We start from the raw sequence: 19,655 nt of genomic DNA on the forward strand, positions 1-19,655 counted from the left end.
TTATAAGAAGTAAGCAAGACTTGAACAGCAAGTTCACATCAGCGGAGAAGTAAGTAAGTATTTTTGCAACCAGATTGCGCGATGAGCGCCGCGTCAAACAAGGGGGTTAGAGATAACAACACGGGGACCTCTAGCACTGGCACTTATATCTTAACGGTGAAGCATAATATATTAAAGCTCGCATGGCGAGAATCCGCTAGACTTGGGATGGGCCTACGGGTCATGGCGCTCTCGATAAACTTCGCGCTGGGGGGAAAAGCGGAAGATAACGTAGACGGGAACGGTGGGCGCCGGATGTAGCCATGGAGGCTTGGGAAACCAGGTTGCGCGAAATGATGGGGGGGAAATCCCGGAGAAAGAACCAAGATAACTTGGGGAGCGTGGACCAGCCAGAGAGGAGCGATAGAGCAGGGGAAGAAAGCTACTAGTAGTAACTGGTGCCTAGTAGCTCACCCATGGCGTCTAACATAGCCAATGAACAGGGAATGGCTGGAAGGACGGATACGAAGCCATCGTCCAGCTCACGAGATTGCTTGTGATATGGGAGTTTGCCACATGATTTGCAGCTGATTTCGGGCCACAATCGTGTGGGTGGACAGTCTTCGCAGCGTCATGACTCCTGCGAGGTGGAGATTATCGTTCCATACAGAGAGCAAACTGGCCATTGTGATCGGTGAAAATGAACAGGAGGTTATCCGCGGCGATAGGCCGATGATCAGTCGATGCGCCGGGAACCAACGCCAATCACCGAATTTCTCATCCATGAGAAGGTCGGTCCTGTGGACAAGCAACAGCAGCAGCAGGAGCAGCTGGAAATGATAAGCCCCTGATAGGGCGAGTGTCCAGGCCCGCTTACTGACAGCGTACATTAGCTGGGCGGAGCTAAACATGGGGAGTGGTTGGTGTGGACACAACGAACCTTGGGTGGGTTAGTGACTTCTTCTTACTCCCCTCGCAGGAGGGAGCTAAGCAGGAACCACAAAACAAACAAAACAAAGGTTAAGTAAGAGAGAACGAGTTGACGGAGTGGAAGAGGAGACAGACGGAGACTGTCCGAGCGGTAAATCTTAAAACAAAACAAAGCAATGTCCAAGTGTCTGTCTGTTTTGTCTCCACTGCCTGGCTGCCTTCCAGTTGGCCATGGTTTGATACAAATCCCTCAAATAACTCTCTCAGTTGGGTTCTCAACCCCCGAATAACCCCTACAGCATATTCCAAATCCAATCCATCAGGCACTCGTTCGACTGATCATCTTCTTCGTTACACGTGAGATAATAGTATTGGGGCGATGGACCGGATGGACATAAAAGTATACGCGCAGAACCGAAGAAAAGCAAAGTATGTCAAGCAAGGCACCAGTTTATCTCCGTCATAACATGATTCGTTCTCTTCCTCATGGCCAAACCAGGGATTCCCTGAAACTTTGAACACAGAGATAAGGCGTACTACTTTTACTTACTTACTTTTGCCTACGGTCGGAACCGATGCGCACTTGGCGATTTGTCGGTGTCCCGACCGGTCGATGCCGAGGACACACGCCTAATTGCCCAGGGGAGCAACTCTCTCGTGGCCCATAAGCAGGCCTGATCCATGCAATGAAATTAAGTACTAAGGCTCGGAACGTTCTCCTCCTCGGTTGATAAGGGATCTCGACCTTTTCATTGTCCTGATCTATCCATGTGTCTAAAAAATAATCAAGTAGTGCTCAAAATGTACAATATCACCAAATGGTCATGAAAAGTCTAGACGCGACGAATGCTGATAAGCCAAGTTCTGGCTCACCTACTTACTCCCTCAGGGACTGGATGTCCGCCCCCTTGAGGATGCCGTCCAGGACCACCCGCAGTTCTTGCAAGAACTTGGTGACCTCCTGCTCGGTTCCCACGGTGATTCGCAGGCAACCCTCGCAGCCAAGTTCCTTGCCACGGAACCGCACCACCACTCCCCTCTTCTCCGCCATGGCCTCGTAAGCAGCCAGCGCTGTCTTGTTGCTAGGCTTGCCGCCCTCGCTAGCCGGCTTATCTAGCATCTCGACCAGGAGGAAATTGGCCTCTTGGCCGCCAAGGAACCGGCCGACACCGGGGATCTTGGGCAGCTCCTGCACCAGCCGATCCCGCTGCACAATAATCTGCTCCCGGTACTTCTTCATCACGGTCATATTGGTCGGCGAGAGAGCGGCCGTGGCAATGGCACTGGTAGGGCTAGAGATGTTGTACGGGGCCTTGAGGCTGTTGAGGAGAGTTGCAATTGGGGGACTGGTGAACGCAACACCCAGGCGGATACCCGCCAGACCAAACGCCTTGCTCAGCGTTTGCATGACCACCAGGTTGGGCCACTCAGTCACCCATTCAGCCAGACTCGAGCCCTCGGGAGCAAAGTCAATGTACGCCTCGTCGACAACCACCACTCCGTTCCACGTCGGGTGCTCCAGCACCTTCTGAATATCGGACTTCTTGATCAAGTTCGCGGTGGGGTTTCCAGGGGAGCAGATATAAGCCATCTTGATCGAGGAGTCTGCCGCCAGTGCCTCATTGATCTTCTCCGGCTGCAGTTGGAAGCCATTGTCCACATCCAAAGGCACCTTCACAATCTCGATATCGTTCACCTGCGCGCTAACACCATACATGCCATATGTGGGAGGGCAAGTGAGGATCTTATCCTTGCCCGGAACACAGAAGCATCTCAACAGCGCATCGATGGCCTCATCCGATCCGACACCAACGAAGAGGTTCTCAGGCCCAAGGTCCTTCTGGGTGTGGGTGTGGGTGTTGCGCAGCTGGCAGAAAAGCTTCTTCAACTCGACCTGGTGACTGACACATTGACTTCTTTTAGCAATCCCAACAACAACACTTATATCACACAATACATGAGAGCCGAGTGTGTAGCGAAGGACCTTGTGCGATCGAGAGAGTGAGTGAGCGGAGCGAGACTTACGGATCCGGATAGCGGTTCAGACCCAGGAAATCAATTTCTGGCTTGGAAGAACCTGTCGACGATCCCGTCACAGTAGACTCCTGCAGGGCGCCTTCGGGATTGAGGGCAAGGCCGGGACCGTAGGCGTTCTCGTTGGCGTCGAGCAGGACGTTCGTCCCATCATCTTTGTAGTCACTGACTCATTAGCGCCTTCGTCACACAGGTAGCGGGGAGGTGGGGAGGGGGAACACACTCTCTGGCGCAACGGTAAGGCTGCAATTTGAGGATGTTAGGGCGCGCGCACTTGGCGAGATCGAATGGAGCCATTGTGAATGGGATTGGATGTGTGATGAGCGAGAGTATGGTGGTGAGGAGAGGAAGAAAGAATGGCAGGCGGGGAGGGGAGTCACCGGTGGCGGGGAAGTTGATCGGCGGAACTCCCGGTGTCGGCGGGAGGGTCGCTCCAGGTACTGGGGCAATTGTTCAGAGTATAAAAATAAAGATAAAACGGACAAATGTTAATCCCACTATTGTACAGTTTGTTATTCATCTATCTATCTTATTCTCTTATGTAATGCTCCAGGCCTTCTATATACTGTCGGCAGTCCTTGATTTTTGGATCATTTAGGACTCTCAAGATGATATACTAGATACACACATGACTACCAATGCCGTACAAGCAACAACGCCTCAAATGCCTTCAGACAAATGTCATCTAGGGTTGCCCATGTCCCTTCAAATTCGAGCGGGCAATCATGCTTTAGTCATAAGTTTCTATTCTTCAGCAGCATCGGAAGTCTTGGCCTTTTTGCCAGACTTCTTGTATTTATCTTGCTTCTCACGCAAGTATCGCCAGGTTCGGCTGACTCCCGAGGTCAGGAGACCCTTCGCCGATTGCACCGTACTGGGCCAGCGGATGGTCTTTGCAATGGTAGTCTGTACTTCTTTCGTGAGGTTCTTGTCATCGGCGATCCGCTGTTCGAACGGACCTCCTTGCCTCCGACGCACTAAGTCGGAGTCGTTGTTGTTGCTCTCCTTCATCATCTGGTCGAACTCGACTCGAGGGATTTGATAACGGGTCTGGTACTGGAAGTAGAGCTTCTCACGGAAGGAGTCGGGCAGACGGCGAACCATGTTACCACGCTTGACCGGATCCATGTCCTGAGTGAGGCGCACGTTGGCTTCGGGATCGTCGATCCAATCGCCCTCCGTGCAACGCTTGTCGTTGAACGTGACATTGGGCAAGTTCTCGATTAGGGGCGCGTATAGTCGCCGGAAGTTAGCCATCTGTGACGACACGATGTTGTTCACCTTGCGGGGATCTTCCGCTGGCAGTGCCATGCGCAGATCACCCATGTAGCTCATGCTTGCAATGGTACTGTACAGTTGAAACTCGGTAAACTCAGCCGGAAGCAGCAGTAGAGCTACTCGGACGGCGGATAGCAAATTCATCTGATTCGCCAGTCGCACCTTCGGGTGGTCACGCAAGATCTTGACCGGCTTTTGCAGCCGTCCAGCAAGATACAACGTATCCCATTGGCTGAGATCCCGGCATAGTGTATCAAGGTTCACGACCCCGTATTTGATCAGTGTGCCATTGACGGTTATGTAAGGGTTGAAGTAGACGCCGGCGCCAATACGATCCTGCACTTGGGATACCATATAAGAGCCCAAGGATCCCAGGCCAGAGTAATGGTCTCGGTGCTGGCTCAGATTCAAGGAGTGCCAATGTTGGGAGTATGATACTCCAAAAATAAAGTCAATCATTTTCCCTTGCCCCTGTTGCATGTTCTTGATGGCTGCTGGGGCCGACGGGTGGCATTGGCTGGAGCCAGGCGCACTGCCTGTCTGTTGGAAGACACCGGATCCATAGGCAAACGCATATCGAATTGGGGCTCGGAACTGCCAAAGAATCTGACGCAAGGCTTCTTTGAACTCCTGGTTGATTACCATATGCTGGTTGACCCCGAAGTCTTTCGAAGGTAGCTCCGAAAATGCCGAGATCGATAGGTCCGGATTCGCATCCCAGTCGCCGGGATCCGACCGCTGTGAGGAGGTAGAGAAGGAGGCTGAAGACGAGGGCAGCAGGAGTCCACGGTCAGTAGAGGTGGACTGCGAGGTTATGACACCAGGGGAAGAGGATCGGTTCGAAGGGGATGAGATGCCATGAGATGATGAAGTCGAGTAGGGGTCAACCGAGAAGGAGCGAAAAGAACCCGGGATGCGCGCATGCCGCGGGAGAGACGGGTTGATCGAACGCAGGCGCACATAACCTGAGTTCGTGTTCAAGAGGAAAGTCTAGCAAGGTGATTGTTAGCATCTAACGGGTGATGCACTCCGGGGGTTCAGGCATCCCGGTGTCTCCTCTTACAGTAGCTTGGCGCATTGTCGCGATTCCACCAAGGGAAGGGAAAGTTGAGCACAGCGAGGGCTGTAATTAGAAATCAAATCAAGAACCATCTGAGAATGACCGCCTCAGACCATATTTCCAAATCAATACAGATTGGGAGGAAGGTCAATAGAAGGCGAGGAAGAGTGGAGAGTAGATCGGGGGGGAAGGAGGACAACAAATGTTCACAATAATGAGAATAATGAGGGTCTGACGTACTCTTCGGCAGGTGTTCTCGGCCTGTTCGATTGCAGCCCGGATGAGGAAAGTGCCCGACTTCGCCACGATCCCGACCCCAGACACTCCCAAAAACAGTCAAGCCACATCTCGCAGGTCACGTGGGGTCGCTCCTCCGCGGCGCGTTTCGGAGACCCAAACAACGCCGTAAACAAGAGCTGGGACGGCGGGCGCAGGCCTCGAACAAACAACTCTCGCGCTTTAGTCGATAACAGCTCGATTTTACCCCCCCATTTTCACCAATCCCCATGTCCTGAATCTCTCGCAGCAATGGCCCAGGAAATGGAGACCTTTGCAGCTCGCCTCGCCAGTTTCGATCGGGTGTTGTATCCCGAGAAACGGAGGTCATCCAGCGCGAAGTCTGCGAAACCGATCGCTTGGCCGCATAGCCGGCCATCTCCCGCTGAGGTATGGTGTTGGCATCTGCACCTTGAGGAAATGCACACTTGCTGATATGTCACACGGTCATAGCTTGCGCATGCAGGTTTCTTCTATAACCCTTATGAAACAAACCCCGATAACACAACATGTTTCCTGTGCCGCAGAGCACTAGATGGTTGGGAGGAAGACGACAACCCCATTACAGAGCATCTCAAGCATACGCGGGACTGTGGCTGGGCTATCATGATGGACATTCAACAGCACAGTTCCAATCCTGCGGAGATTGAAGATCCCACAAGCGAGCGGATAGCGCAAGCCAGGCAAGCCACATTTGGCGAGTCATGGCCACATGACGGAAAGCGAGGCTGGTACTGCCAATCCGATAAGGTACGTTGAGTGTTGCTGCTGTACCTGCTGTGCCAGTTCCGCTCTGGGAGTCTAACTGGCAATGCATTACAGATGGTGGAAGGTGGATGGTACTTCTGTCCGAACGAGGAAAGCAACGACTTGGCCACCTGCCCGTACTGTAAACTGTCTCTGGATGGCTGGGAACCCAAGGATGATCCATTGTGAGTTTGTGTTGCTCCTTCCTTCCTGGCTATCGCTCACTAGATCAGTGATGAACATTACCGTCGCTCATCAGATTGCTCCTTCTTTGTCTTTGCCAAACCCTCTGGAAAGAAAGGGAAAGGCTCCCGGTCCAAAAAGTCCCGTGTTTCGAAGGCTTCCCGTCTATCCACACAATCCACCGCATCGGAAGCGCCAGTGTCTGAGCTAGACGACCCGGTAGACCAGAGTACTCTGTCCCAATCAACTACAAAAACGAAATCCTCGAAGAAATCTTCCAAATCCAAATCGAAGACCAAGTCAAAGAAGGAAGAAGTGGTGGACGCTGACAGTCAGATGGATATCGATACCACGGATTACAGCCAGCCTGAACCCAAAAAGACGAAACGCACCAGGGGAAAGAAAAGAACTAGTGACGAGCTCAAGGATGATGCCGAACTTGTCGACTCAGAGACGGTGGAAAAGCCTGAACGACCGGCCAAAAAGAGAGCCACCAAGTCACGCAACAGCACACAGCAGGAATACGACAGCAGTCTGGAGGCCGTCAAGGAAGATGTACAGGTAGACGACCCTCCTGTCGAAGACGAGAAGCCAAAGAAGAGTCGTGGAACAAAGAAGAAAACCACATCCAAGAGCCGGAAGGTCTCCACAGATTCAGTCGTCTCGAGAGCTGCATCGGAGATTCCTCCCAACCATGAGCACGAAGCAGCAATGGATGTCGATCAAGATCTGGAGAAGCCTGTTGACGAGCCAAGCGAGGAGCCCCAGCCTAAGCCGTTGAAAAAGTCCAAGTCGAAATCGAAAAAGAAGACCAAGGCGGACCCGGAGCCGTCGAATGAAGTGGTAGCGCAGCGCACAGAACCGGAGTCGCGGGAGGAGGTTCCAGAGCCTGAGAGAGCTCCAGAACCAGAACCGGAACCACCAGTCGAAGAGGTTCAGCAGACCCGCCGCACAAGCAGACGGCAGAGCGCAAGAGTCTCCGATAAGCTTCGGCAAAGCAGCCATGACCAAGAGTCTCCCCAGCCCGTTACACAGCCAGAGCCTGAACCTACGACTAACGCTGGGGCCGACTCGAAGGAACATGAGTCATTCGTTTCTGTAGAAATTCCAGCAAGAAACTCAGAGCAGGGCGTCGGTGCAGCTCAGAATGACAAGGAATCTAAGAAGACGAAGAAAAAGGCTTCGGCGGATAAGCAGCGAGCTTCCAAACAGGCAGAGCAGAAGGTTGATGTAGAACTTGACCACGACGAGAGCCACGTCAAGGCTGAGAACAAGGCGACGGACGAGCCAGAACAACAGCCTGACACCCCGCAACAACTTGAGCAAGGAAAGCCTCAGAGTCAGACCCCAGATCAGCCATCTGCTCGACGCAGATCCTCGAGGGTTCCTCCAAAGACGGTGGAAAGATACAGCGACATTCCCAGGGAAAAGCAATATGCCAGATCACTAGCAGAATCTCGAAACTCCCACGCCGACCCAGCGCCGGAAGATGACCATCAACCGGGAGAACGACCTGAGCCAGCTACCGTGTCGCCTCTTCCCTCGCCTTCCAAGAGCACTTTGTCACTGTCGCCGCAATCATCTGACGCCGAAAATCAGCCACCGTCTTTGAAACCGTCTGTAAACCGGGCGCCAGTAGCGTCACCTTCCAAGCAGGTTCGAATTCCACTTGCGGCCAGCACTCCTTCCCCCTCCAAGCGAGGGGCGAATGTAAATTCCCTGAAGACATCCCATCCGTGGACTCCCATTGACATTGATGGAATTATCTTGGCTGGAGGTGACAAAGAGAACATCGACTTTGGCGGGTTACATAGCGTCAAAGGTGACTTGACAAGCCCTGAGAAGAAGATGACCGTCGAAGAATGGATCAAGTGGAACGCAAAGAACGGAGAGGAGAAACTGAAGCAGGAGTGCGAGAGGCTAGTCAGCCAGTTCGAACGAGAGGGTGCTCGAGCTATGCGGGTCTTGGAAGGCATAGAGTGCATAGATTGAGCGGGTCACTTGGGTATTATCGGTTAGGAGTAAGCGGGTCGGGTAATGGGCATTGGATAGGTACTTGGGTTCATCTTGTGTTTTCAGTGGTACAATATTTTCGCCGCAATCTCTGTTGATAACGGTGCAGTCGGTATATGCTTAAGGGATTTCTGCGCTTTGTGATGCGACAATGATTTTTCCGTGTTTGGATAAAACGAAAGTCTGCGAATATTAAATGCTCAAGCTCCAAACGCCATGGGTATACTGCAGCTTTTAGCCCTGATAAACCATCCCATCTATGACCACGATTTCCAAAACAGACCATGCACATGCCCAAGCTCAACCACATGAGCTTACGCAATAATCCCCAACCTGCCCTCCCAGCTCTCATCCTCCTGCTTAATCCCATCGCCTCCCTTACGACGCTTCTCATTCCTCTTCCTCCTCTTCTCCTCCCTCTCCTTAGCATCCTGCTCCTCCCGCTCCTTCAGCCTCTCCCCAAGATCCAACTGCCAAGCCCGCCTCTCTTCCTCCTCGCGCACCCGCTTCCGATACGCTAACATCCTCAACCGCTCCCGCACATCCTCCACCGTAGCCCTCGTCACCTCCCCGCTCTGTCCCGTCGCAATCAAATGTTGCTTGCTATTCAAATGCTCCACAAGCTGCAAGTTATCCTTGAACGTCAAATCACAGTCCGAGCAGTAGAAACCCGCACCCCGACCTCTCTTTCCGATCGCTGACCCCGACGCGACAATGGTCGTCTTGCCAACCATTGAAGCGACATCGAGTCGCTCTTTGCGCGATGTCGTGGCTTCCAGTTGGCTGTAATCCACCGGCGCGTGCCATTTCTTGCCTAGTAGTTTGGCCTCATACCGGGCTTTGGATTCTTCTTTGCGCTTGGCTTCGTCGTCGGCGGCTTTTTTGGCGTATTCTTCACGGTCCCAGGTTTTGCGGAAGGCTGTGTCCGAGGAGGGCGTGCCGTAGGCGGAGGATTGCTTGTTGTTGGTGCTCATGGTAATTTAAAGGGGTACCCTGTTGGGTACTGTTGATGGAAGATGTGTTTTGGTGTTGGGGTGTGTATATATGTTGATTGATCAATTGAAGTTGGTAGCTTAATGTTTAGTTGATGTCGATGGTTATCGGGAGGCGAAAATAAGCTTGCCGGCAGAAATGGCAGGCGGTGGGGAAAGCGGAGGGGCGGATCTGCAGGACATCCCCGGATCTTACTTCTTGTTGTTGTGGTGGTGTCCCCTTACCCATCTCTGCTTAATCTTGGTGTATATTGGAAGTGTCCACTCGAAGTCTAGACTTTCTATTTTAAGATATACTTGAACCTTGTTAATGGATTGGATATTCAGGACAGTCGCTCTCAGCCTACATTTTATCTCCACTTTCCTCATTTAACCTTCCGAGTGCTTGCTTGAAGCAGCTCAATTCTTTGCCGCCTAGTCTCGTATAGCCACAATCAGGCATCTTATTTGCGGCGCCTAGGCAACAATTAAGCTGCCTCAATAATTCCCCAAGGCAACCAAATATCCGATGATATTAAGGTGTCTAGAGCATCCAAACAATAGGACGATATTCATTCAGCATTCACAGCTTGGTTACAATTCATATCCTCATAGACTACATCTGCTTCTTACATCTTACATCTCCACATCACATTACCCACCACTCAAACAAATAACACACACACACACACAATGGACTCATCATCACTCCAAGAAACCCCAGCTATTCCTTCCCTCAATCTGATGGACCTCCCCACAGAACTCCATCTACACATCTCCACATTTCTCCCATACCCAGATGCACTAGCATTGAAACACACCTGTCGTCATTTCTACTCTCTCGTCTACACCGGGGTTCACCTCAAAGTCGACTGGTTTGTCGAGCGCTTTTCCCAGAAACTCGATTGTCCCATGGAGAAATGCTCGTTTCGGACGGACGAGGCATTCTGTAATAAGACAATTCGAATGATCATGGAGCGCAGAAGACGGCATCTGGAGTGTAGGGCACAACCGGGTGGGTGTCTGGTCATCGAGGGGAGGACTTGTCAGAAGGATCTGATTCCATTGTGGATGAAGAAACGTGGTCGTTGGGAGATGATTAGATCGTTTGGAAATGAAGGTTGGTTTGCATCTGAATTTAATGCTTGCGAGATGAGCTAACGAATGTGCAGCTTTGATTCACGGGCTTATCTTTCTCTGTGTCTTTTTGCTTTGGAATATGAGTGCAAGGTGTGTGCCTTATCGGTATAAGAATGAGCTTGAGCCAAACTAACTCTGTCAGGCTACTAAACCGCGCGATGGTGACAGTATAACGGCAGCCATTTACACGTCCCTCGCTCTTCAGTCGCACAAGACGATGCAACTGATCGGATACTTGACATGAAACCATGTCAGTAGCAGCTGGCTGCTACATATACGATGCACTGATATGACATCTACGCTGATACGACGACACGAACACACATCCACAGCTGGATATAGCCGGATCATTCATGTAATAATATCTAGTAATCTGAAAGCAATATACGATATACATTTACCATCATCCCATACCATAGCAGAGCTATAATCGAGATCCACTCGATAGTAAGCAATCCAAACACCATAGCTATGATCCAAAGCAAGCAGCAGCAAATTCGCCACCCATCTATTCTCAAGTAAAACCAAACCCAAACTCCCAAAGCAAAAGCACGCTAAACAGCCACATTCATAGCCATATACATATCCATCAGCAACACCATTCCCTTAACCACCAAGAGTCCCATCACTAACTTCCAAAGAATAAACACCATGAATAACCATCCAACACCGTTCAAAACCCCTAGCATCAATCAATCATCCGGTACCCCATAATAGAAAACAAAAACACTCATCGCTCATCCCCAACCCACAAAACAAAACAAAGCAAAGCAAAGCAGACCAGAGCAGGAAATTCACCCCCCAATCGCACACACCCTCATCGCCCCACTCACATCCTCCACCCTCTCCACACATCTCGTCCTCGTCCTCCTCCGTCCTCTCCCAGTTCCAGTTCCAGATCCACCAATCCTTCCCCTCCGCCCAGCTTCGCCCAGTTCCTCGATCATGGCTTCGAGGGTCGCGAGATCGGTTTCGATGCTTTGTTGTGAGCGGGGGAGGGTTATTGATCCTGTGTCTGAATTTGATCTTGAGGTGGGGGTTGGTGATGGTGGTGGGGATGGGAGTTGGAATGTCATGGTTATTGTGTTCGGTATGGTGCGGTTGTAGATGGAGATGTAGATGTGGATGTAATCGCAGTATAGTATAGTATAGTATAGTATAGTTGAGGTATAGGTGGAGAGGTAAATAGTAGGTAGTAAGGCATGTTAGGTGAGTTATTAGAGTTGGTGGTTGACAGTGAGTGAGTGGCGAGATTGCGGGGGTAACCAGTATAAGTATCGATAAGTATGGTATGTGGTGTAGATCAAGTCTTTTAGGTACGTATATAAGTGGCTGGGCGTTCCTTATGTTTCATTTCCTTTGCCTCATTTAACTATTGGTTAAGAGCTCCAGAATGGGGCTGGATGAGTCAGATAAGTTGTCACGCTGATTCTACAGTGACTTAATTGATGGGGGGTTTTGTTGGTGTTGGTGTCGCGGTTACCTAAACTAACTGGGTGATTTGTTGACTTGTCTGCCTAATTTCTGGCTTACCCGTGATAACTAAGTCAGTCCTTGGTAACATCTGACAAACTAAAACTGATCATTCTTGCCCAACCCAACGGGAGATGCCCCCCAACTACCTACGTAGTACTCTGCAATTAAATCATGCATGATCTGACAAACATTATCGATCAGCCATGCAAGGAACACTCATCTGTTCAAAACTTCACCTGACTGAGTTCTGCCGCGTGACCCTCTTCCCACGGATACTTGATCTCCAACTCCTTCAGCAGCGCCTCGTGCTGCTTACTCCTGGGCTTAATGCCCACCTCGAACGGTGCCACGTGACTGATCACCCCGTTCAAGAATTTGGGCTCTACGTCCACTTCCTTGCCGTTCTTGATGGGCTTGGTGAAACTATATACGGCCAGCGACTGCGCAATGCTCAGGTAGACGTTGGAATCTGCCAGTGTGCGGCCGGGACAGATGCGACGGCCGAATCCGAAGGCGAGAAGATGGGGGTCGCGCTCGGGGACGTGGTCCTCAGTTGCTAAGAAACGTTCTGGCTTAAAGGCCATAGCGTCGAGGTAAACATCTGGGTCGTGGGTGAAGGCCCTGAAGAAATGTTAGAAAAAGACTTCGACATTGATTGGAAAAAGGCTACGTCTCACCATTGATTCGGCAGGATCTGGGAACCCTTTGGGATAAAGTAGCCTTCGTACATGTCATCCTCCGACGAGCTGTGTACAACCCCCATCGGGGTCACAGAATGCCAACGGAGGGCCTCTTTGACCATGGCGTCGATATATGGCAGGTTCTCGCGATCACTGAAGCTGGGAAGACGGTCGGTCCCGACAACTCGGTCAATTTCTTCCTGTGCCTTTCGCTGTACGTCCGGGTAGAGAACCATCGCGAGGAAAAACCCGCCCAAGGTGGATATGGTCTGCTCATGATTAGTTACGGTTTACGGAGTTCAGAGTGGTAGACTTGCCGTGTCGGATCCTCCACCGTACATTGCCGCGGCAGACCATTTCATGACGATTTCATCAAAGGAACCTGGCTCTGGAACTCCCTTCGACTCGAGTAAACCGGATAGATAGGATGGCGCGTGCTTGTTTTGCGACATCTGATGCCGGACAAACTCGTACGGTTGACAGTTCCAGGCTCGGGCGCTTTCCTTGAAGTTCTCTGCAACGCGTTTGAATGTGGCACCTGGAAACCAGGCCGGGATGTGCCTCACTAATCATCCAGTCAGCCTTTTCCTCTCGTTGTGTGAGTTACAGTGCATACGGAATGGAATAAAATCCACTATCCACACCCCGGGAACGAGGGCCGCGCCGAGATTTCCCATCGCCCGGGCTATAAGATCCACCAGTGGGTCATCCCCATGTGGTACAACGCTGTATCCATATGCTACCTTCAGGATGATTGCCGCTGCCTGCCTTTATATAACCGTTAGCGCTGGTGCATTTCCAGGACCTAATATGGCGGGCTTACTTCCGGATGTGGTCCTGCAGACCTTCGGGATTATCACGCACCCGAAGCAGGGTACGACCAACTTCGGCCTCTTGGATATGATTGAACCGCGCAACAGAATTGTTTGAACCGATTTGTTGATAGAATAGCTTCCGCTCAGTCCGGACACGCGGGTCGTTGTTGTTCCTCAGACTGAACAAATCCTTAAATCCGCACCTAGCCACCTGTTAGCAGCGAATTAACCGGTCCTGGGGGGCGGTGGCTGCAAAAATCTCGATAAATGTCAAGCTAGGTCGGTCTGAGTGTGTAGCTGAACGCTTCTCCAACAACTCAACCGCAATCCGGGCATCGTTAATGATTATGAGGGTCTCTCCAAAGACCTGTACCGAGCTGATGGGGCCTACAGATACTGTTAGCTGTGAATAGACACATATGTGTCAGTACTATACGCACCATATGTCTTCTTGTGCTTGTACCAATGCAGCCAATCTGCTTCTCCATTGGCCGGTAGGTCGAACAGGTTCCCGATGATCGGCTTTGGCTTCGGGCCCGGAGGGAGTGGGGCCGGAAACCTTTTGCGGGTTAAGAAGGACCTGAGAATGACAAGGCCAAGCAGGCCAACAATGGCTCTCACTAGCAGGGACATGATTCAGCGGTCCGTCGGTGTGCTGGTCTTGATGGGAACAGCGAGACTGGGTCCTTTGGACGGCGATGCCCTCATAAGTATGGAGTGCAGGCGCACCCTTGTCTCTGCACGATATATTGCATTTCATATGTTGCGGGGTCAAGAGGGGGTCGTGCATACACTTGTGCTCCTCATTTCAGCCGTATGAGCATCGGAGGTGATAGCAGACGCGTAGCTGAGCGTCAACTAGCTGCACGGCTACCGAAGACCCCATTTATGACAGGGTATACATTGGCTGATATGATCAGTCGTGATGATAAATGCCATCCATGAAGGTCATGACTCGGTGATCGGCATGGTGAGGGAGGTAAGCACGAGCTGATCCAGGCCGGTCGCCGTTAGAACGGCCATGCACGATGCCATAGTCTTGCTCGGCGCATCTGCTGTAACGGCTGGTGAAACCGTGGCATTCCTTGGTGCATTTCTCTCAGCCCCTAAAAGTGAGGAGAAAATTCATCAACTGTAACTCATCATCGTCATCCTCAATTGTCGCCGATTACATGCACCAACGGGAGTGGCTGCGGTCGTGGGGAAATTATTCGCCAGTCGCATTCTAACCAACGCCATCATATAGTATTGGGCGGGGAATAGGAAGACCGGCGAGGATTAGCATACTCCCCAGCTGTTGTAGAGAGTGGTGCAGACAAATCAGGCTTTTCTGATAGTAAGACACGATGCATCTACGACCCGCTCGGCGGGCCGTTGGAGCTGCGAAGGTGGAGACGAGACAGCCACCAACCACCATCTAAACTAGTAGTTTACTGTAGCGTGTGAAGCGTTTGGGAGGGGTCGGAAATGAAAGGACGGGTATTATTGGCAAATGATTCGTCTCGCTCGCATCCTGCAGCATGGTGCGTGCAGAGACTAGCTGACAGACGGGCATTGCCAACCTTCGTCAGGCATCACGCATCACTCACACGAGTCAGTATGCAGCTCATGCGCATATGTAGGGTCTAGGAAAAAAAAGAAAAACTTTGTGCAGGGTTGACACGAGTCATACCCATACTTCATGCACCGCTTGACTGCAATGAACTTCACAAGTGTGATGGTACAGTCGGGGACACAAGCTGGTGGAGTTGTGAAGAGAACAGAGAACAGAGAGAGAACGAGGTGTTTAGGAACAAAAAATTAAAAGCAAAAAGAAATGACCTACGCAGGACTCGAACCTGCAATCTCTTGATCCGTAGTCAAGCGCCTTACCATTGGGCCAGCAGGCCAGCTGTTGAAGAATAGTGCGCAATATTTGTAATATGAGGCTAGCTAACCGCTTGCCCCACAGTTTGAACATCGAAGAGAATTGAATCTTTGAATGATCCATTCTCGTGGTGAATATGCGAGTTTGCTTTTATTTGGGTCACTGTGGCCCCTGCAGTATGTTAAGGCATATGTATCTTGACCTGTCTTGGTACTTTTATGCAGTATTCTGTCGTTGGGGTCTGTATTGGAAAGGTACTGTAGGTGGCGGGTGAAGGTATATATATCTCCAGTGTAGTTTCTCTTGTGTTTCGCGAATAACACCGACTCAGCTTGTTCTTTCCGATCATCAAGGGTGCCCATAGAAGACATAAATCAGTAGCACAGACCACGACGTCTAGTTGATACTACAGAACTCACCATGTAGTAAACCAAATAGAAAGAGAATAGGAATAAAGGAGTCCGAAGGCTCGGGAGTGTCTTGTACGTCGCGTACCCGCGACACCACTGGACACTTTTACACAACTGATAAATAACCATGGAACGCTATACCCGCTCCTGCCAAATAATGCACAAATAGATCAGAAGCTACGGCATTAGTCGTCCTCATACTACATTAAGTTACATCACCCACTCTGCCCTGCAGCTGAAAAGCTTCGCCAACAAAGGGAAAGCTATCCCACACCGGGAGCTGCATACCGTCGAGGCCAGATAATGCCGCATCCATCTCCAAAGAGTCCATGAAGCCCAGGCGTTGGATGCCAGCCCATGGATCCGAGATACCGGCTTCGGGGGCTATAGCAGAAACGCCATTTAACAATGGCGTGTCTAGCCCTTCCTGTACCTCCACCGAGGGCCTGCGATCATCCAGACTGAATAGCTTACTGACATATCGACCCTTGGTCTGGCGGGAATGCTGTACAAGTCGTCGACGCTGCTCAGCCACAGCATTGCCCAGGCAACTGAGTATCTCATAGTAATGTCCCGCCTGAGCGGACTGCTCCGAAAGCACACAAAGAATCTCCAGGGCTTCCCCGTAAGCCTGTTCATGTGAGGGCTCAGCCTCTTTTCGAGAGAACATCGAGAACCCGAGAACCAAGGCCGCAGCAAATACAAAAGCCTTCAGTATGCACATATTACCTAGCATGAGTCCAGAGCGATGCACCTCGGAGCATGTCTGTATCATGTACAAGGCTGAATCGATGCAAGCAGTTGCAAGATTGGAATGTGCTGCATCTTCGTGCAACAAATCACTTGATGTGCCGTCTGTGGAGTCATTGTGCAAACGCGCCAGTCGCACACCCAATACTGACACCAGGAAGGGTCGCGTCACCGTGATTACAGCGAAATGGTAAATGCAAGCAACGTGAAGATTGTTGATGATGTGGGTACGCGCAGCGGGTTCGTCAAAGTCAAGATTAGGAGGCTCCACCAATGGCCCCGGTAGTTCATCGCTCCACTGTTTAAGTTTGGCTAAAAGCGAGTCCGCGAGCTCAGCTGAGGCTCCGTCCTTGCTGTACATAGACGAGATAATCTCCTCCAAGATCCTCGAGACCCCATAGGAGGCAACCAAGCCGATCGACATATGGCCCTCCAGGAGCGCGTAACGGATAGGACCATCTTCTGTTTCCGAACGCAGAGCAGCTGTCGCAGCTGGTCTCCCAAGGATAGAGCTTACTAGGAGGTCCAGGTTATAAACACTCATCCACACCCTTGCTCTCTGGTGTTGCTCGGGGCTAGGCACGGCATCCGCGAGCTCGGTAAGATGAAGACCCAATGCCACGGCAGCTCGGACAGCCACTCCAAGATACATGAAGGCAGCATTCCGACGACAAGCACCAAGCATATAGAAGGACATCAACAGGAATAACCGTATCAGAGTCAAGCTGGGGTTCTCCAACATCCCCTCAAATGCGCTGCGTTGAGCACGGGAAAAGAAATACCGCTCGGCTTGTTCGGTTGATACAGTGCGTTTGCTGGCCTGTGCCCCGATAGCAATTATCATACCTGCGACTGCCATTTCTGTCCTATCCGGATGTGTGCTGGGCTCAATCAAAGCATCAAGAACTTCCATAGCCTCCGCACTTGACAAAACGTAGATAAAGCCACTCGTAGCAGAGCTATATGTTTGATAGTACTGGAGTAGCTGATATGAGTCCAGACTACTCTCTAGCGTTGGTGGTGTTCCATGCGGTGTCTCCGTCTCTAGCATATCTTCGCTTTTCACATTGTGCGAGAATTGCGATGGCCCAATATACTGTGATACAGTGTCCCGGACTAGTTGCAGAAAGGACAAGGAAGCAGCCTTTCCCACATAGACTGCCGGATGCGGATTAGCTACAGCACTTGATATAGTCCAGTTAGTGCTTTATTACCTCGTTCGCCACGGAGATTGCGGAGCATCCGTGGATGAGTCCTGTGTAATGTTTCTGGGGACATAGGCTGAATATCTACTGTCGATTGACTTGGCTCCGAAGCCTCGAAGCTAGCGGAATCTGCCCGACCTGCCAAGCTAGATGCTCCGAGAGTTGTGGTTGGTCGACGCCCAGAATCATAGCTTACATTGCTGTTGCCGGAGATTCGGGTGTTTGCAGTCGGCCGTTGAGCAGCGGAACGTGGACTGGGCACGCATGTATCGGCGCGTCCGAGTCTGATGCACTTCGAGCATGGAAATGTCCCACTGCATCGCTTTTTCGTTGACCTGCATGCATTGCAAGCTTCGTAGGCTCTTAGACGGTTGGCTGGGTGTACTTTAGGGCGGGGCATGGTACCGAGAATGGCATGCCGAGATGCTCAGTGGATCCGTCTGGGGTGCCCGTGATGCCACTGATGTTCGGTGAAGTAGATCCAATCTTAGAGGGATACGTTTGGGAGCTGGCAAGGATGCTTTCTGCAAGGAAATAGACTGGAAGCACCCCGCATTGTGCCACGACAGTCCGAAGGGGAACGAAAAGAGTGTGTGGAGATTGTTATTTGATGATGTTCGTAAGGGAACACTATCGGATGAAGTTATCGGATGGAGATAAGCAGCAGTTCGGAAGCCGCCGCGGATGATCCTCAGGCACGTGAGCGCCAGGGGTTCAACCCCGAATTTCAGGCACCAGCAAATTACGATCGACATTTCACTGCAGGTACGGAGTACAGAAAAAAACAAAAATATCACATTTCACAATCTAAACTAGAGTACCCGACAGAAATTCTTCCAATATCTGGCACTCACAATGACATTTCTCATTGCGATTCGACGCGTCCAAAGGAGCGACGGCAAGCATCCCAGATGTTGCTACAGCGTCAGACTAAATCCAAAAAGCCAAAGATTCCCGATCTCCTAACACTATACGTCCCTGCGACATAGCAAGCTTCTATCACCGAAGATTTGGTCTCGCGAACCTTGATGATAACAGTTAGCAGTGCTTGCATTGGATCGGCAAACTGCCTTACCTCTAGTTCGACTTCTCGCTCTCACACTCCTGAGCGAACTTGTCAATGTAACCGGGCAGGGTCTTCTGCCAGACAGTCGCATCGGAGTCGATCTGCTTGATCTTGGTGCAGTCGGCGTCGGTGATGTTCACGGAGCCCTGGAGCTGGCCAATGTTGTTCAAGATGATGGGCTGGCTAGCCTTGAGCGCGCAGAGGCCGTAGCTGGCCAGACCCTCGAGGTCATTGCACAGAGGCTTGTCGCCTTCAGACTTGCAGTCCTTCTCGATGGCGGAGTTGATCTGAGTCTGGATCTTCTGGAAAGAGGCCTGCTCAGAGGCGGGCACGTCCAGCTTCTGGTCCAGATCCTTCATGATCTGGGGGAAGACCGACTCCTGGAGGTACTGGTTGTGCTGGTTGATGGTGGCAGTGCAGTTCTTCTCACAGACCTCCTTGTGGAAGTAGGAGAGCAGCTGGAGAGGCTTGTTGCCAATGACCTGGGGGATCTCCAAGCAGGTCTCGGGGATGTTGGGGATGGAGGGGAAAGCGGCGTTCGCAGCCGAGAGGAAGGTGGTAGCCACCATAGCAGAACCGACAGTGAACTTCATTTTGCTGGTTGAAAAGCTGATTTGCTTTTAAATGTTAAGAGTTTGAGAGTATGAGGTTGAGATGTGATGGGATGTGAAGCTGATGATGATAGAAACCATTCAGAGGGCAAGGAAGAGGTTTATATACCTTTGGCTGCTCGGGCCGTGAAGGCTGGCATGGTTCCGGAAGACATTGATAGCCT

General features: G+C 51.3%; 9 protein-coding genes and 1 non-coding gene across 10 annotated transcripts; 2 read left to right on the forward strand and 8 right to left on the reverse strand.

The window, feature by feature from the left end:
- Positions 1 to 1,786: 1,786 nt before the first annotated feature.
- HIS5 (histidinol-phosphate transaminase) lies at positions 1,787 to 3,240 on the reverse strand (the record flags this gene model as incomplete). Its single annotated transcript, XM_041687002.1, has 3 exons — positions 1,787 to 2,810; positions 2,935 to 3,108; positions 3,167 to 3,240. The coding sequence occupies 3 exons, from the start codon at positions 3,238 to 3,240 to the stop codon at positions 1,787 to 1,789; spliced, it is 1,272 nt and encodes a 423-aa protein (XP_041537141.1).
- A 447-nt stretch (positions 3,241 to 3,687) lies between these two features.
- TAM41 (phosphatidate cytidylyltransferase) lies at positions 3,688 to 5,299 on the reverse strand (the record flags this gene model as incomplete). The annotated part of the gene is made up of 2 exons (XM_041687013.1): positions 3,688 to 5,211; positions 5,285 to 5,299. 2 exons carry the CDS (start codon positions 5,297 to 5,299, stop codon positions 3,688 to 3,690), a joined length of 1,539 nt encoding a protein of 512 aa, XP_041537142.1.
- Positions 5,300 to 5,809: 510 nt separating this feature from the next.
- On the forward strand, positions 5,810 to 8,479 carry AKAW2_10423S (uncharacterized protein; the record flags this gene model as incomplete). Its single annotated transcript, XM_041687024.1, has 4 exons — positions 5,810 to 5,947; positions 6,011 to 6,307; positions 6,380 to 6,489; positions 6,538 to 8,479. The coding sequence occupies 4 exons, from the start codon at positions 5,810 to 5,812 to the stop codon at positions 8,477 to 8,479; spliced, it is 2,487 nt and encodes an 828-aa protein (XP_041537143.1).
- A 335-nt stretch (positions 8,480 to 8,814) lies between these two features.
- Positions 8,815 to 9,474, reverse strand: AKAW2_10424A (U4/U6-U5 snRNP complex subunit SNU23; the record flags this gene model as incomplete). Its single annotated transcript, XM_041687035.1, has 1 exon — positions 8,815 to 9,474. One exon carries the CDS (start codon positions 9,472 to 9,474, stop codon positions 8,815 to 8,817), a length of 660 nt encoding a protein of 219 aa, XP_041537144.1.
- A 690-nt stretch (positions 9,475 to 10,164) lies between these two features.
- On the forward strand, positions 10,165 to 10,784 carry AKAW2_10425S (uncharacterized protein; the record flags this gene model as incomplete). Its single annotated transcript, XM_041687046.1, has 3 exons — positions 10,165 to 10,591; positions 10,644 to 10,701; positions 10,754 to 10,784. The coding sequence occupies 3 exons, from the start codon at positions 10,165 to 10,167 to the stop codon at positions 10,782 to 10,784; spliced, it is 516 nt and encodes a 171-aa protein (XP_041537145.1).
- A 1,527-nt stretch (positions 10,785 to 12,311) lies between these two features.
- AKAW2_10426A (cytochrome P450) lies at positions 12,312 to 13,444 on the reverse strand (the record flags this gene model as incomplete). The annotated part of the gene is made up of 4 exons (XM_041687057.1): positions 12,312 to 12,708; positions 12,765 to 13,036; positions 13,085 to 13,332; positions 13,384 to 13,444. The coding sequence occupies 4 exons, from the start codon at positions 13,442 to 13,444 to the stop codon at positions 12,312 to 12,314; spliced, it is 978 nt and encodes a 325-aa protein (XP_041537146.1).
- A 352-nt stretch (positions 13,445 to 13,796) lies between these two features.
- Positions 13,797 to 14,215, reverse strand: AKAW2_10427A (uncharacterized protein; the record flags this gene model as incomplete). Its single annotated transcript, XM_041687068.1, has 2 exons — positions 13,797 to 13,969; positions 14,023 to 14,215. 2 exons carry the CDS (start codon positions 14,213 to 14,215, stop codon positions 13,797 to 13,799), a joined length of 366 nt encoding a protein of 121 aa, XP_041537147.1.
- A 1,184-nt stretch (positions 14,216 to 15,399) lies between these two features.
- AKAW2_t10016A lies at positions 15,400 to 15,471 on the reverse strand. Its single transcript has one exon. It is a non-coding gene; the product is annotated as a tRNA-Arg (tRNA).
- A 593-nt stretch (positions 15,472 to 16,064) lies between these two features.
- Positions 16,065 to 18,214, reverse strand: AKAW2_10428A (uncharacterized protein; the record flags this gene model as incomplete). The annotated part of the gene is made up of 2 exons (XM_041687079.1): positions 16,065 to 17,767; positions 17,824 to 18,214. The coding sequence occupies 2 exons, from the start codon at positions 18,212 to 18,214 to the stop codon at positions 16,065 to 16,067; spliced, it is 2,094 nt and encodes a 697-aa protein (XP_041537148.1).
- Positions 18,215 to 18,891: 677 nt separating this feature from the next.
- On the reverse strand, positions 18,892 to 19,473 carry AKAW2_10429A (uncharacterized protein; the record flags this gene model as incomplete). Its single annotated transcript, XM_041687090.1, has 1 exon — positions 18,892 to 19,473. The coding sequence occupies one exon, from the start codon at positions 19,471 to 19,473 to the stop codon at positions 18,892 to 18,894; it is 582 nt and encodes a 193-aa protein (XP_041537149.1).
- Between the last annotated feature and the right edge of the window lie 182 nt (positions 19,474 to 19,655).

This window comes from Aspergillus luchuensis, chromosome 1, assembly GCF_016861625.1.
Source record: "Aspergillus luchuensis IFO 4308 DNA, chromosome 1, nearly complete sequence".
Classification (NCBI taxonomy): Eukaryota; Fungi; Ascomycota; class Eurotiomycetes; order Eurotiales; family Aspergillaceae; genus Aspergillus; species Aspergillus luchuensis.